At 43.1% G+C, this 14,986-nt stretch overlaps 1 protein-coding gene across 1 annotated transcript in view; it reads right to left on the minus strand.

The window, feature by feature from the left end:
- The window catches only part of TENM1 (teneurin transmembrane protein 1), a 1,826,288-nt gene that overhangs the window by 124,583 nt on the left and 1,686,719 nt on the right, over positions 1-14,986 (minus strand). The window contains exon 28 of the mRNA XM_078688755.1: positions 7,793-7,965. Within this exon, the coding sequence (XP_078544881.1) occupies positions 7,793-7,965 (173 nt within the window). The remainder of the gene's footprint in view (positions 1-7,792; positions 7,966-14,986) is intronic.

The raw sequence follows: 14,986 nt of genomic DNA on the forward strand, positions 1-14,986 counted from the left end.
ATATACGGTTGTCCTTGTTAGATTAATATCTAGGGACACATATTGGGCTGAGAACCTTACAGTCTTTACCACTCCAAGATGGCCGCGAGGTTGTGACCGTTACGTCATCACGCCTCCTATGTGGATGTATAATGGGCGTTATGGCTAATGCGAGTACAAACGCTGGATTGTGTGTCGGACTGTGGCGGCAACGTTGTTTGGTAAGTCCAAAGCTCGTAGGGCAGGATCCGGAATATATTAGTCTTTCTGAATAAAATGACGCAGAGCTAATTCGTCTTATCACCTTTCCTTAGGTGTATTACTAACGTTACACAGACGTCGATAGTAAGTAACTGTGTTTACTACTGTTGTCTGTTGTGTTTCTGGTGTTGTAACAGGGGCAGGACATGCCGTAATAATTGAATACCTCCTTGATTTTTGTCTTTCAGATTGATAATTTCGTATAGAGTTAGTAAGTTGCAAATCTTTTGGTTTTGTGATTCGTTACACACATAGGTAAGCTGCAAAGGGTATACTTTAAGTAGTTGTCTTTTGTGGTACAGGCCACAGGGTCGACAATTGAAATTACCAGCTCTAGAACTAAGAGTATTATTTTAGTTGGTTGGACTTAACCTCTCACTAAACAACCCCCTTTTTTATGTGAAAATTGGTTCTAATTGTTAGTTGGCTTTTTTAGTAATTTTAGATACCGGGACATTGTGGTCCTTCGTACCTGTTGAAACTTCCGGCTGGAAGTTCTAGGTATGTGTTGAGTATGTATAATCATGGTCATGGTTTCTGACTTTGTTGCACTTGTTGGGTAGCACTGTTTTGTTGTATTTATGTACACACTGTGTGACGGGATTTTCTAATCCACATCTTTTCGGGTGAGCCGACAATACGATGTACAGGGATATTAAATGATGTTGTTTTATTGATCATGTATAATTTATTTTGGAATTAGGATGTGCAACGTTTACGTCCTGAGGATGGTCCTGGGGAATTCTTAAACCAATACTGGACCGAAACGTCGACGCTCTAACATCTGTTTGCTTACAAATTACACTTCTGTGTTATTTTGAAAACATTGTTAACTTTGGTTTGAAAATCTGCAATGTATGGTACTTTATTTATCCATGCCAATGAAGCAAAAGATGTTGCATACTACACATAATGAGATGTAAAATGTCAGTAGTATTGATGTTGCCTTGCTGAATTTCCATTGAAAAATAAATATTTATAAAGAATTCCATGTGCTGTTGAATTGTGGTTCACTTATGGTGACCTTTGACAAATAAGAAAAATTGTATAAAAATAATTCCTTAGGGGACAATTTTGTCGTTTTGTTAATACTTTACCCAGTCCTCGTGGGATAATTGGGTGGCTCTGTGTTGTTTATAATTCAAGTGATGTGTAGGCATCGTAGGACTGCTAACTTTTTTGGGTATAATTCCGAAATTCATGTAAAGAAACGCATCATACTTATATTGATATTCATGTGTATTCCACCCTCACAATGTGCTTAGCATGTGTGCGGAGTCCTAGGCCAGTCTGAGGTAGCGCAAGTCCCAATACCAGTACTGTGACCCAAAGGAGCGCCCTCATAGTAGGTATAGGCCAATCAGAACAAGTACCACTGCTTATCTTTCAGTCAAGCTCACCATCTGTGGGGGGTATCAGCAACCCTGCAGCCAAAACACTATCAGACGACAGACTAAGAAATGTAAAAAACCAAAACAAAAGGCTGCAGACCCCCATCTATGCACCCAGGAACTGCAACACCATCCCCCATCCATCAGGACTGCCCCAAGATGGCTCAAATCTAGAGAACAGTAGAAGACACATCTCTTTAAAGAACACTATATCACAATAACCATCTACAACCCAGTTACTTTTCCTATCACTCATACACTTTATGCTTCTCTTTAACCCTTTACAGCACACTGCAGCTTTTTAACTAGGTTTGCACTTTAGAAATACTTTGGACATTCATATAATTATACATCAATCACATGAAGTAATGGTAGCAACATACTGAGTTTTTGGGACCTTTTAGTATGACCAAACCTTTTTCTCTATGTAAAGAAAATATGTGATGTAATAGTCCTTTTCATGTAAAGTTTTGCTTTGAATGTGAATTCCAGACCTTGCTGGTATTCTGTGTGCGTGTTGAGTATGTACATGTGTAATACGTATGTGACACATCTGTGGTGGTACGACTCCATGAGTGGTGGGAGTTTGAGAACTAGGACCCGTGGGATCCAGTTTGGATGCCCCATGTGCAGCATAGAGGCATGATGGATGCAGCTCCCCAGACAGTGGAAGTGTATTGCCTGCATTTCTGTGGCTGGAACGAGGTGATACAACACGGAAGTGAGGGAAGATAGAGACAGAGCTCCAATTAAAAATATTTTGTGGGCCTTGTTGGAAAGAGGCTGGTGATTAGTTCTTTCAAAAAACTGCAATTTGGTAGATGGTACTGGTGAGTTAAAGGACTGTAGCGATTTTCTGTTGATCAATGTGAGGAAGTTTCTAGGTAGGTCTTGCACTTTTCTCTGACCCTGATTACTGCTTTAGGAAGGCTGAAGACAGCCAGGTGCAAAGATCACATACTACATTGAGCTCTTGTTTTGGATACTTCTGCTTGCAGCAAGCACCATTGCTGCCTACTGAGAGAGCCATCACCATGCACAAAGGTGGTGTCTGTGGAATAGCTGCAAAATTACATTGTCTGGACAACGAGTATAAAAGGATGTCTCAAACCACCCCACTTTAATCCAGTTCCATGTTCCACATGACCCAGGAAGGACTGTGGTGTGACCAGGGTCTGCATAACAGACAGCTTTCCAGAGGTCAGGAGACATCCCTTGAAGTCTACAACTTGTAGGAGAAACTGATGGTCTGCTTGGGTGACTGGACGCTTCCCTGCTTGCTGAGAGGGCAAGGAGAGTTCCTGGCCCTGCAGGAGAAGAGACTGTCCTGGATTAGAACCCCACTGTGTTTCTGGCATTTGTAACACCCAGAAGTAGCTCCCTAGTGACAGGAAGTTATGGTGAGTACGAGGGCCATTTGTGGTCCATCATCCCAGATGCAGAAGTTGAAACCTGAGTTGCGAAGTCACTGACTGCACCAGCTCATGCTGCTGATTCACCATTGCATTTGAGCAGGTATCGCATCGCTGCAACTAGATGAACTAAGAGGCTGTGCCTAATACGATTGCTAATAGAATGCTAATCTGTTCCATAAAAACATGTTGGACCGGAATACTAATGAACTGATATACAGGCTGACATTTGGGGTAATTGCCAATGATCTTCACCTGTTCCTAATCTATGCTTATACCTGTATCTTTACCCAAGATATAGATAGAGAGGGGAAAGCAGAGGCAGTAAAGGGTATAATTTCAGTGATGCCATAATGGACGTGCAACCTTGCACCTGAACCACTTTTGAAGTGTGTGGTAGTTTGTTTTGCAGTACTATTAGCATATAGCCAAGTTCTGAGCTGGGATGGTGCAGTGAGCTAAAAAACGGTGATGGATCAAGCCCTGATCTTTGGACTGGGTAAGAGTGGTCTGCTTAATTCAGGCACTCTGTTCATCACCACCCCCTTTTCTGAATCATTTTGTCCACCATAAGCGTGGAAGGGTATACTCAGATGTGAGTCCCTTGCTCATTGCACCATAAGGATTCAAGCAAGCCGGGCCGACGACGCCTGAAATGGCAGAAACCGGTCCCCGGAAGCTTGTTTCCTTCCGAGTATAAGAATTGGCTTGGTAGTTTGGTTTGCCCTGTTCCCATCATGCACTGGGACAGGAACAGACTAATTTGCATATAGCCAAGTTCTGAGCTGGGATGGTGCAGTGAGCTAAAAAACGGTGATGGATCAAGCCCTGATCTTTGGACTGGGTAAGAGTGGTCTGCTTAATTCAGGCACTCTGTGTATCACCACCCCCTTTCCTGCTTCTGTATGGACATTCTAACTGGAACTGAAAGGGCCAGTACCCTCAAGACAGGTGTACAAGCCACACCAAACTGGTTTCAGCATGCCTGCACCCCTCCATTGAGCTACAGTTTGAGTTTGTTTTCATGGCATAGTAAGCATGGGCCCCAGGATGGATTGGACTGAGGGCACGTCGAATGCAAGTGCATGGGACTTCTGCGAGCATTCCAACCATTATCCTTCGGCTTTGCTCTGTGCAATACCCTAAGTGCAACGGTATACCCGGGCATGAGTCCTGGAATTAATATGCAACAGGACGCAAGTTATACCCTACAGATGAGGCCTAGCTAGGGCAAAACTGGTTTGTGGTTGCTTAGTAATAATAATAATACATTGTATAAAGTGCATGGCTACCTCAAGTGAGGTGTCCCAGTGCTGAAAGCAGATCTCTGCACCCTGACTATCGCTTTCAAAGGTGAGCGTCCTGACTTTACAAACTTGTTTTAAGTTATTTCCTAAAAAGAACCTCCAAATGCGCCTGCCGAAGCGATAAGGGCAAGGCATTCCCCAGCTTTGGCGCCTGGTAACTTGTGCTCTCATTATCAGAGGCCCTGGGCGGGCAGAATGTGCTGGACTCTTCCTGTGGGAAACAACAAAGTTATATAATATTTGAAATACGATGGAATAGGTTTACTGCTTGGAGTGATTGCCAGCAGCTGAGAAAGTTGCAAGTATTCCACCCATGACCTTTTAACTATCCCCCAGATGCATCAAGCCCATATTCTGCTAATTCTAAATTGTGAAAAATACCGAATCGCAATTTAAAATTCGCAGAATCGCAAAGGGGGTTCCACCTTGATTCTGTGAATTTATTTGCGAAGTCGCAAAATATATTTTGCGATTTCGCAATTTGGTTACTTTTCTTTTCATGATTTGCGGATCAGGAAATTGCGATCGCAATAGCTGTTTCGCAGCTCTTGCGATCGCAATTTGTGTTGATGAATCTACCTGTAAGGCTAGAAGAAAAACAAACACATTGGAAAGAACAGTTCAAAATGTGTCATTCACACAGAGGCCACCAAGTTCTGTGTGATTTTCTATTTTTGTGTAAATCTATTTAGTGGTGCTAAAATATTAGGCGAGAGGCGAGTGTGAGGAGCCCGATTGTTAGTTCATGCCCTGCAGCCCACTCCTCAAAAAGAAATTAACCTGAATTTAACACATTTCGGCCAAACACCCTTTGGTGCTTCACTTCAGATTCGGTAACAAAATAATGGAAGCCATTGTGTGTAATAAATTGTAATATTGGAGATGCTTACAACAGCAATCACTATTACATTAAGACCATCAGGTACATGGCCAAAAATGCCTACTGTAATAGGATGTATGAACACTCAAGAACTTCATATACCTAGCACTGTGGCAAGGGAGAGGTCAATGACTTTGTACAGAAGTTTGTGGGTGATGGAATGTGAAACATTTCATATAATGAATAACATTGGACTATGTGGCTGTGAGCTACATAGGCTCGTTGTGTTGGTGCGTATTAGATCCAAGGACGGTTCACGTCGTGACAAATCAAGGAAAGGATTTTATTTTTAGTTAAATGATTGGAATGTAATAATAATAATAATAATAATATCCACATTTGTAAAGCGCACAATCACCCGTTAGGGTCTCTAGACGCTGGGGGCCGTCGGGAAGATTAAGCAAGCTATTACCCAGAGTCACATGGTGTTGGGCTAATCTGCCGCCGGTGCCGGGGATCGAACCGTGATCCCCATATTCCGGAGTCAGTCGCCCTGGCCGCGGCGCCACACCTCTTCCCTGTGAATGGGAACAGAGACAGAATGAATTTCAAGTTAGACTTTCTTCTTTAAAAATGATTCTCTCAACTATGGAGAAAGGTGCAGCTGCTGGCCGTGTGCTCACCACTGAAAAAATCTGTTTTTTTCTAGCGTGATTGCACTGAAGCCAGGGCAGAGGATTGCAAACAACAGTTCTCTGCCCCGGTTGTTGGCACACAGAAGAGAGGGGCGGCAAAGGAACAGCCAGTGTTGGGACTGAAAATCAGCGCACAAGACTTGCTCCTCCCTAGATTCAGGGCCACTGGAATTTTGCGATTTTCTGGCTCCTGCTTTTTTGCGCATAATTATGGATTTGCTGCATTTGCCACATAAATCCACCCTCTGCTGCATAATCTGCAGAATCTAGCAAAAAAAAATGTCTAACGGTAAAGTTACACAGCAACAGGTGCTGCCACGTAGTGACAGGCCCGTCGCAAAATTTGACTGGTCACCTTTGCGTTGCGTGTTGCTGTATTTGGGGGGCAAACTGATACTAATGAGTTGACATCTTTGCCCAAATAGTGTTAACATGTAAAAATGTCAAAACAATGAGGTAATACCCTCACAAAATATGCTGCATCAAGCCGCATAATTTGCCTTTTCTTGAAGCATAATTTAATCAACCTGCTGCATAATTTAGTCTACCACTGCCACATAATTCCAGTGTCCTTACACATATTACAAGAAAACCCGCATGTGCAGCTGGGTTCAAAACACCAGCATCAATTAGCCTATGCCATTTTAGCATCACCGCTGTACACATGAAGTACGGTAGTTCTTTCCTGCCCTATATCATGAAGCAAAAACTCCTCTCCAGAATAAGGGGCCGTATCTACCGTCTTTTTGTTTTGGTTTGTTTTATATGGCGCAAACTGACCCGAAGGTATCAGAGCGCTTTACATGTGAGCACCAGTTGCATTACAGACAGAACATAAAATAGGGGAAGGTGGAGGATGCAAGACTAGGTCGCCTTCCTTAGACGTGTAATCAAAAAACAAACCCAAAGTGTGGGGTTCTTAGACCTAGCTTATGACTATGGCTCCTGGCCCATATGGTCAGAAAAGAGCCCGGAAGAAAGAAAAATGTCTTTCTTGAGTCCCATCACTCACCAGGGTTTCCCCGCAGTGACATGCTTCATCATTGGGGCCATCCCAGTTCTCTACGAACTGGGGGGTTCTGCGACTTGCGGAATTACGTAGCAGCACTTTATTGTGGAAGGCTATGTGTGGTGCAAAGTGTGGTGGAGTGGATGTAAATGCATTAAAAATACCGTGCTAGTGGGCCTAAATTATTTTATTCCTGCTCCTAGGAAGGTATAGTTAAAATCGGGGTTGACATTGTGTACCTATCTATAATGAGAAGGGAATCAGCGTGTGGTCGACATGTTTCAAGCTTCCCCTAGCTTTTCTTCAGGACCACACAGGGACCAGCCCATTGTTTGCCACTCCTGTATTAACCTAAGTAGGAAAGTAGTAATAAACCAATTAGAGTGAACACTGCTACTAATAAAGGCATGCGTTTAAAATACATACGATTGCTAGTTCTCGTTGTGTATTTGTCAGTGTGCGTAATAGCACATCATGATCTCGGGCGGTGTCTCTCTTTGAAATAATCTTCAAGACTGGAGACACCGCGCCAGGACACCTACTTCTCTTCCCCGCCAGGAGCCATAGACATAAGCTAGGTCTAAGAACCCGACACTTTGGGTTTGAATTACAGACAGACACATTCATTTTATTTTTAGACACGGGAGAATAAGTGAATCACAGGATGTTTGAGCCTCCCATCAGATTAGAACCTGGCCCTCCAGATTCAAAGTAAATGTCAATGTAAAAGACCAGCTGCCTGAAAAGTGGTAAAACCAGACACCTCACTGAAGAGACACTTGAAAAAAGTGATAGCGAAAGGACGTGTACAGATAAAGGACTAATAGCCTGGTGACTTTCTATAATTTTTGCATTATGTTCAAGTTATTTTGAGCTGACATTAAACGCACAACAATAGTGTCACAATAGACTGTTTACCTTGTCTTAAAGTATAGATTGTACTCGTAGCAGAGACATTCGTAGTGGTGACAATATTCTCTCTGGTTGACGTGTCCATTTCCACACGTGTCGACCTCTCCATGTCACTGTAAAAACTGCTAACTTCGCCAGTCGGGAACGTTGCATTAATCAAATGTCCTTCAAGATCATACCTAGAAAACATATAGAATTTAAAATTGTAAAACAACCGGGACTAGTCTCCAGAAACATGGATGATTTTACACAAAAGGAAAGTGACGGTTATATTTGTCACTGATTTCTGAATGCTCGTGAATTTCAGAAATATTTGGTATTTTCTTTTTACTAAGGTCTTGATCTAGGCTGACCACTAGAGGGAGCTCTGTGTTCATAAAACATTGAAATTAAAAGCAGCCACTGCACATTCTCTAAGCGACCTCGTCGTAATGCCTCTCCGCTCCAAATATTATTGTAATTTATCATTTGTTCTTGTTTTGACTAACACATTACATATATTCATGATAAGATTTGGCACCAAAATCAAAAACCCCTTGGTAGGAAACGCATTACTAGAAAAAATCGAGACTTGCAGACTTCCCCAAACTAGCTGTGGAGATATGTTTGGGATTTTGTGAAAATCTATATTTTAAATAGAAAACTAAAACCCCCATTTGTGTCACAATACATTTATTGTCCGTAGTGATGTAACTGTGCTTGTGTTAGTGTAAAATTTTATTTTGTTTGACCCAGTTAGATGCCCGAGTCTTGATTTGTTTACACCAGCTGCATACATTCCCCACCGTGAAGTCACAAAATAGCAGAATACAATTGATGTCAAGTAGGTGACACTGATTTGCGCGTGCACTGGGGCGAGTCTGACCAAAAGAGGTTGACAATTTCATGCGACCGCCTGGGCAGCACTGGTGAAAATAAAAAACAGGTGTTGGGCTGTGGAAATCAAGTTGCTCATACCAACTCTGCTAAAACTCGTCCTCTTTGACCAGAATATCGACGCCTCTCGAGCCGGGTCTCATTTCGATCTGTGAGGACACACCAGTCATTTCAAAGTGTCCTTTGTGCACAGCTTGACTCATTTTGAACCTGGAATATTCTCAAAGAAGCTTCCTGGGAGTTGTGGTCATATAACAAACACAGAATTTTGATTCCACTGATAAAGTGCACCTTGGTTTAGTTACGCTCGGCCTTAAATGCAGTACAGAGGGCGAGCAAAGGTTAACAGTGCAATTCTCCACTTTTTCAAGGAAGCGTGTGCAGCGCTTAAATCACAAAAAATAAGGGACCTCATTTATGAGGCCTTGCGTCAGGTTTGCGCTTCCGATGCGTCACTTTTTGTGACGCATTGGTGGCGTAAAACATGCCTCCTGTTGCGCACTATTTACAAAGTGACGCATCTAAGCAGATGCGTCACTTTGTAAACCCCTGCGCTACATTATACCTGCGTCAGGTATAATGTATGCAGAGGGGGCGTTCCCCCGCAAAAAGCCTCGTAATAGTGACGCAGTGAAATCTATGAGATTTCACTGCGTCACTTTTAGGACGCTGTTGCGTCAAAATCTTGCGCCTGCCTCACAGCAGGCGTAAGAATGACGCAAGCCCTTTCACATGGGGCTTTCCCCATGTGAAAGGACGCATTGCTGGAGTTGCGTCACTTTTGTGACACACTCCAGCAATCCGTCACTTTTGCACTTACAGATACGTCAGAAATACTGATGTCTCTGTAACTCTTTGCGACATGATGCGTCATACATTAAATATGACGCATCAGGTATGCCGCAAGGAGTGCGCACTGAGAATTGACGCATCGCTGCTTTCATGCAGCGATGCGTCATTTCTCATAAATGAGGCCCAAGATATGAGATAATGCACCTACAAACTATGGGGCTTATTTTTGAGAGCCCTGCGTCACTTTTGCACCATGTAAAATGGTACATGCCTGATGCAGGGCTCTCAAAAAGGTTTTTGAAGCCATACAAAGCCACCCTGCGTGACTATGAGTGGACTTATAAATCATGACTAAGGGAACGCAGCACCAATCCCTATGTCGCCTTACTCTGCGCCCAGGAAGTGTTCCTCGGGCATTGAGGATCGGTTTTCCTATGCAACCCCCTTAGAATTTGACGCTGCCCCAGATTTACAAAGTGATGTAAACCTGGAGAAGCGTATAATCTGTACGCCTCCAGCGGGGGAAACGACCTTTACAACGCAGTCATTACATCGCTCTACATTTACACATGTCACTACAACGCAGCTATTACATTACAAGTCACTACAACGCATGTCATTACAACGCATGTCACTACAACGCAGGCATTACATAGCATGTCATTACAACGCATAGTACCCCTACACTATCCAATACTTACCCTACTGTTGCACCCACTGGAGTTAGAATAGTAATTTTTACCCCTACACTCTCCAACACTTACCCTACTGTTGCACCCACTGGAGTTAGAATAGTCATTTTTACTCTTACACTATCCAACACTTACCCTACTGTTCCACTCACTGGAGTTAGAATAGTAATTTTTACCCCTACACTAACCAACACTTACACTACTGTTCCACTCACTGGAGTTAGAATAGTAATTTTTACCCCTACACTATCCAACACTTACCCTAATGTTGCACCCACTGGAGTTAGAATAGTAATGTTTACCCCTACACTATCCAACACTTACTCTACTGTTCCACCCATGGAGTTAGAATAGTAATTTTTGCCCCTACACTATCCAACACTTACCTTAAATGCAATATAATGGTATGCGTTGTAATGGTATACGTTGTAATGGTATAATGCGATGTAATGGAATGCGATGTAAATGTAGTTTTAAAAAATGTGTTGTAATGTCATGCAATGTAAAATGATAAGTTGTAAAGGATGTTGCGATGTAAAAACTGTGTTATAAAGGCATGCGCTGTAAATGTATGCAATGAAACATCGTACATTCCTCCCAAGGTGAGGAGTAACGAGGAGAAATATTTGTATTTCTCCTCGTTTTTAATCAGTTTGCAGCCCATATCGAAAGAGGAAAACACCTTGTAGGATTGTTTTTGTGGAGGAAGTTGCCCCTTCCTGCACAAAAACAATCCTGCCTTCAATGGAGGCATCTTTACGCCATGGTACATCGGTGCCTACGTTGGCGCTAGGCTGCCAAAATGGAGCCAGTGCGAACAGTGCGAACAAAAAGGACAGGAATGCACTGTATTGCTTTAATGCAGTGCATTTCTGCCCTTTCACTTTGACGTAGTCCAGGGCAGCAAGGTGTCTTGCTGTGCTGGCGTACGCCAAATACCATCATTAAGGCCCTATATAGTTGAATACTATTCTGCCTCATCAAGCCCATCTGTGGCCATACATCAACAGTATGCTGCATGGCAGGAGCTTTTATAAGGTCACAGAACTCCAAAGGGACATGCAATGCCCTTTTAAATGTAAAGTTGGAGGCATATTTTCTCTTATAATAAGTGGGTTCCCCCATGCACAGGCTTCTCAACATGGCCCACTTCAGGCATGCGTAGTCAACCCAGTTCTCATTTTCATTGCTTTCGGGGACATGTTGTTTTGTTTAATCCTTTAGAAAATCAGCAGTGCCGGTCCTAGCAGTCAATCAATCAATCAATCAATCAAGCCATTTGTATAGCGCACTACTCACCCGGGAGGGTCTCAAGGCGCTTAGGGGAAGGGGTATGCTACTGTTCGAACAGCCAGGTCTTGAGTTGTCTCCTGAAGGCGAGATGGTCCTGGGTCAGCCGGAGGTGGATGGGGATGGAGTTCCATGTCTTGGCAGCCAGGTAAGAGAAGGATCTTCCTCCGGCGGTGGCTCTTCGGATGCGTGGTACGGCTGCGAGGGCGAGGCTGGTGGACCGTAGCTGGCGGGTGGGCGTGTAGAAGGTCATGCGGTCGTTGAGGTACTTGGGGCCCAGGTCGTGGAGAGACTTGTGTGCGTGGGTGAGGAGCCGGAAAGTGATCCTCTTGTCGACGGGAAGCCAGTGCAGGTTCCTCAGGTGGCTGGAGATGTGGCTGCGTCGGGGGACATCCAGGATGAGTCGGGCGGAGGCATTCTGGATGCGCTGGAGTCTTTTCTGTAGCTTGGCTGTGGTTCCGGCGTAGAGGGCGTCAAAGATAAGAGAGCACTAGGGAGCATATTTATCAAAGGACTCACGTCCCTCTTGCACAACGCATGGGGACGCAGGACGACGCAAAACCTAGAATGAGATTTACCAAGCCAAACAAGGCCACCTTGCATAGCCCTGCTTGGCCTGGTAAATCTGCAAAATGACTGCGTTGACTTACTCTGACTAGGGAGGCATTCCATGGATGGAGCCTGTATCTTCCCACATATCCATACATGGATTTTGGGGCATTTTCAGATATACAATGAATGGTAGATTGGGAATGAGTCAAATGCTACACCTTCCCAAGGGAAGCATAATGGAGGAGAAATATCTTTATTTTTCCTTGTGTGCTGCAGCACACACAAAGAGGAATAAGCCTCATAGGATTATTTTTGTGCAGGAAGGTTCTCCTTGTTGTAGTGCTTGGGGCAACAAGATAATAATATTAGTTATAAGTCTCCAATGCCACATGATTTATCACTCAAACATTATATAATTTGGGCTTCTCCAATGAGTAGCTTGTGAGCTACTGGTAGCTCTCCAGGGACCTGTAATAAACTCTCCTGTGTGCAGTCTAGTCAACTAAATTAGAAGCTTGTACTTGGTTGAATTAAAAGTGAAAAGCAGGTATTTGAGATGGATATGAATGTATTTTCATAACTCATATGCAAATGTGTGGAGAAAAATTATCCAATTCCAAAAATATATTTAAAGCTGATATTTGAGTGAGAAAACACAAATGGTGTTATGGAGCTGTTTTACTAATATTATTGTCTTGGTGGCAGGACATTGCATGTATGGCTGTTATGTATTACCAATGTAAAGCCATTCCACATTGACAAAGCCTTACTGCTAGCAACCGTGCCTGATGCACAGAGACAATCACTGCTTGTAAACTTGCATAAGATGGCCACTAATGCATCTTGCCTGATTTGGTCTATTGCATCTAAAATCATTTTAGTAGTTAGGGAGGATTTTCATTGAACATAAGTAGCTCTTATTACAGAAAAGATGGGAGAGCCTTGATCTAATGAGTTCTGAAAATACACACACTTTCGTCTGCAACTCACAAATTTAAATTGTATTATAAATATGCTAACTCAGCCAATCAAATGTTTAATTAATTAGGATGGACTGCGCATAGAGACCTACTCATGGATAGCTAGAGAACTCCTGGATGCTCCTGAGCTACTCGTTGGAGAAGCTTGTCTCGAAGTGAGACTCTATCGCAGCTGAACTGGGTTACTCCTCCCGTGGGTGAGGTCCTGGAGGAGGAGGAGACCCCAAACACAAGGGTGCATATGGTAGGTGCTGCAGAGATGTCGCTATTGGCTTTTAATAGGTAAATACAAGTTTATAAGAATGCCCTTTTCTTATTACCAAATACTTTTCAATGAGTAGGTGTGGCTGACTCCTGTAGTACTCATAGCTTTCTAACGAATTAAGAGAATAATCCAGATGCACTACAAAAGTAAGTCAAACATAGTTTTTCAGCTTCTGGCTATTCACATATATTTCTTTGAAAACAGCTATGCACCAAAAACCGCTATGCATCAATAAAGTGATATTGTTTTTTGCCCATTGCGCCACTCTAGATAGAAGGCTCACCTTATGCAAACCCGTACTGACCCATTATCTCATGGGAACAGTCAATCCCGAACTCCCAGGCTATAATCGGTCTATGGGTGCTTCTGTTTCCTTCTAGAGGGGGCATTGCCCGGCACTGGGGTGAGCTGTGTCACAGGATCCAAACTATACTTCAAGGGGAGCAAGGGCGCAAGGGACCCCTGTCTGGACACATTCTTGGTCACTTAGGGCCAGATGTAGGTAGGCATTTACCGGTCGGTAACGGCCGAATTCGGCCGTTACCGACCGGTAAATGCAATTTGAGATGTAGGGCCCTGTATTTTACAGACTCGGTAAATTTACCGATAGGTAAATTTACCGATTATGTAAAATACCGAGTCGGTATTTTTAAGGAATAGGGACAATTGATATGTAGGTGGGACTCTTCTGAGTCCCACAAGCATTAAAAAATCGGTATTTTACCATCAAATACTATTTGATGGTAAAATACCGATTCTGGTGTGCATGCACATGTGTGCATGCACACCTGTGCCATATGACAGGCAGACCTGCCCTTAGGGCAGGTATGCCTGCCACATGGCACCCAAACCCCTTTTGGGGGTGCTAGAGGGTGTCAAAGTGACACCCCCTGCACCCTTGTGTAAATCGGTATTTACCGATGCGGTAAATACCGACCGGTAAATGCCCAATCATTCCTATGGGCTACAAAGCCCATAGGAATGCATGGGCATTTACCGGTCGGTATTTACCGCATCGGTAAATACCGATTGTTTCCGAATCGGTAAATGCACATCTGCATTTACCTACATCTCGGTACTTTTATTTTACCACTTCTTAAATACCGAGTCGGTATGATGCGGTATTTAAGAGGTGGTAAAATAAAATGTACCTACATCTGGCCCTTAGTGCTTGAAAACAACCTCACAGAAGGAGATATGAGGAATACGTGCAAATAGTCTAACCCTCTGGCCGTCGCTCTGGTTGGCTTTCCAACCCATCTTGTTTCCCCCACTGGGCCACTCTAGCTAAAGCTGAAAGGGGCTTATTTGCAATCCTCTTGCACTGCCGATACGTTGCTTTTTCCCATATTAAAAAGTGACACACTGGCGGTGCAAGGGCTTGAAAATAAGCCCCAAAATGTGTATCTTTATTTATAAAGATGACATGCTTCTAATTGTTTCCCTCTTCATTTACTGTAAATTAGGGATTTCAAAATGATTTAAAAATAATAAAATTGTGTTTGTTTTAAAATACCCAAAATAATCATACAATCAAATGACAACTACTCTCATGTATACATTTCTCTTCTATTTTTGATTTTGTCCAAGATGCACATTTGCAGAAATATGATTTGTATCAATTATGCACGGTTAGGGAAAATGTTCATACAGGATGTATAATTTAGTACTGGCCTTCTCTGTTCCACATCATATATTCATGTATTAGCATTATCAATAATAAGAATATTGTGTCTATGCATCTTCCCTTGAA

This window comes from Lissotriton helveticus, chromosome 4_1, assembly GCF_964261635.1.
Source record: "Lissotriton helveticus chromosome 4_1, aLisHel1.1, whole genome shotgun sequence".
NCBI lineage: Eukaryota > Metazoa > Chordata > Amphibia > Caudata > Salamandridae > Lissotriton > Lissotriton helveticus.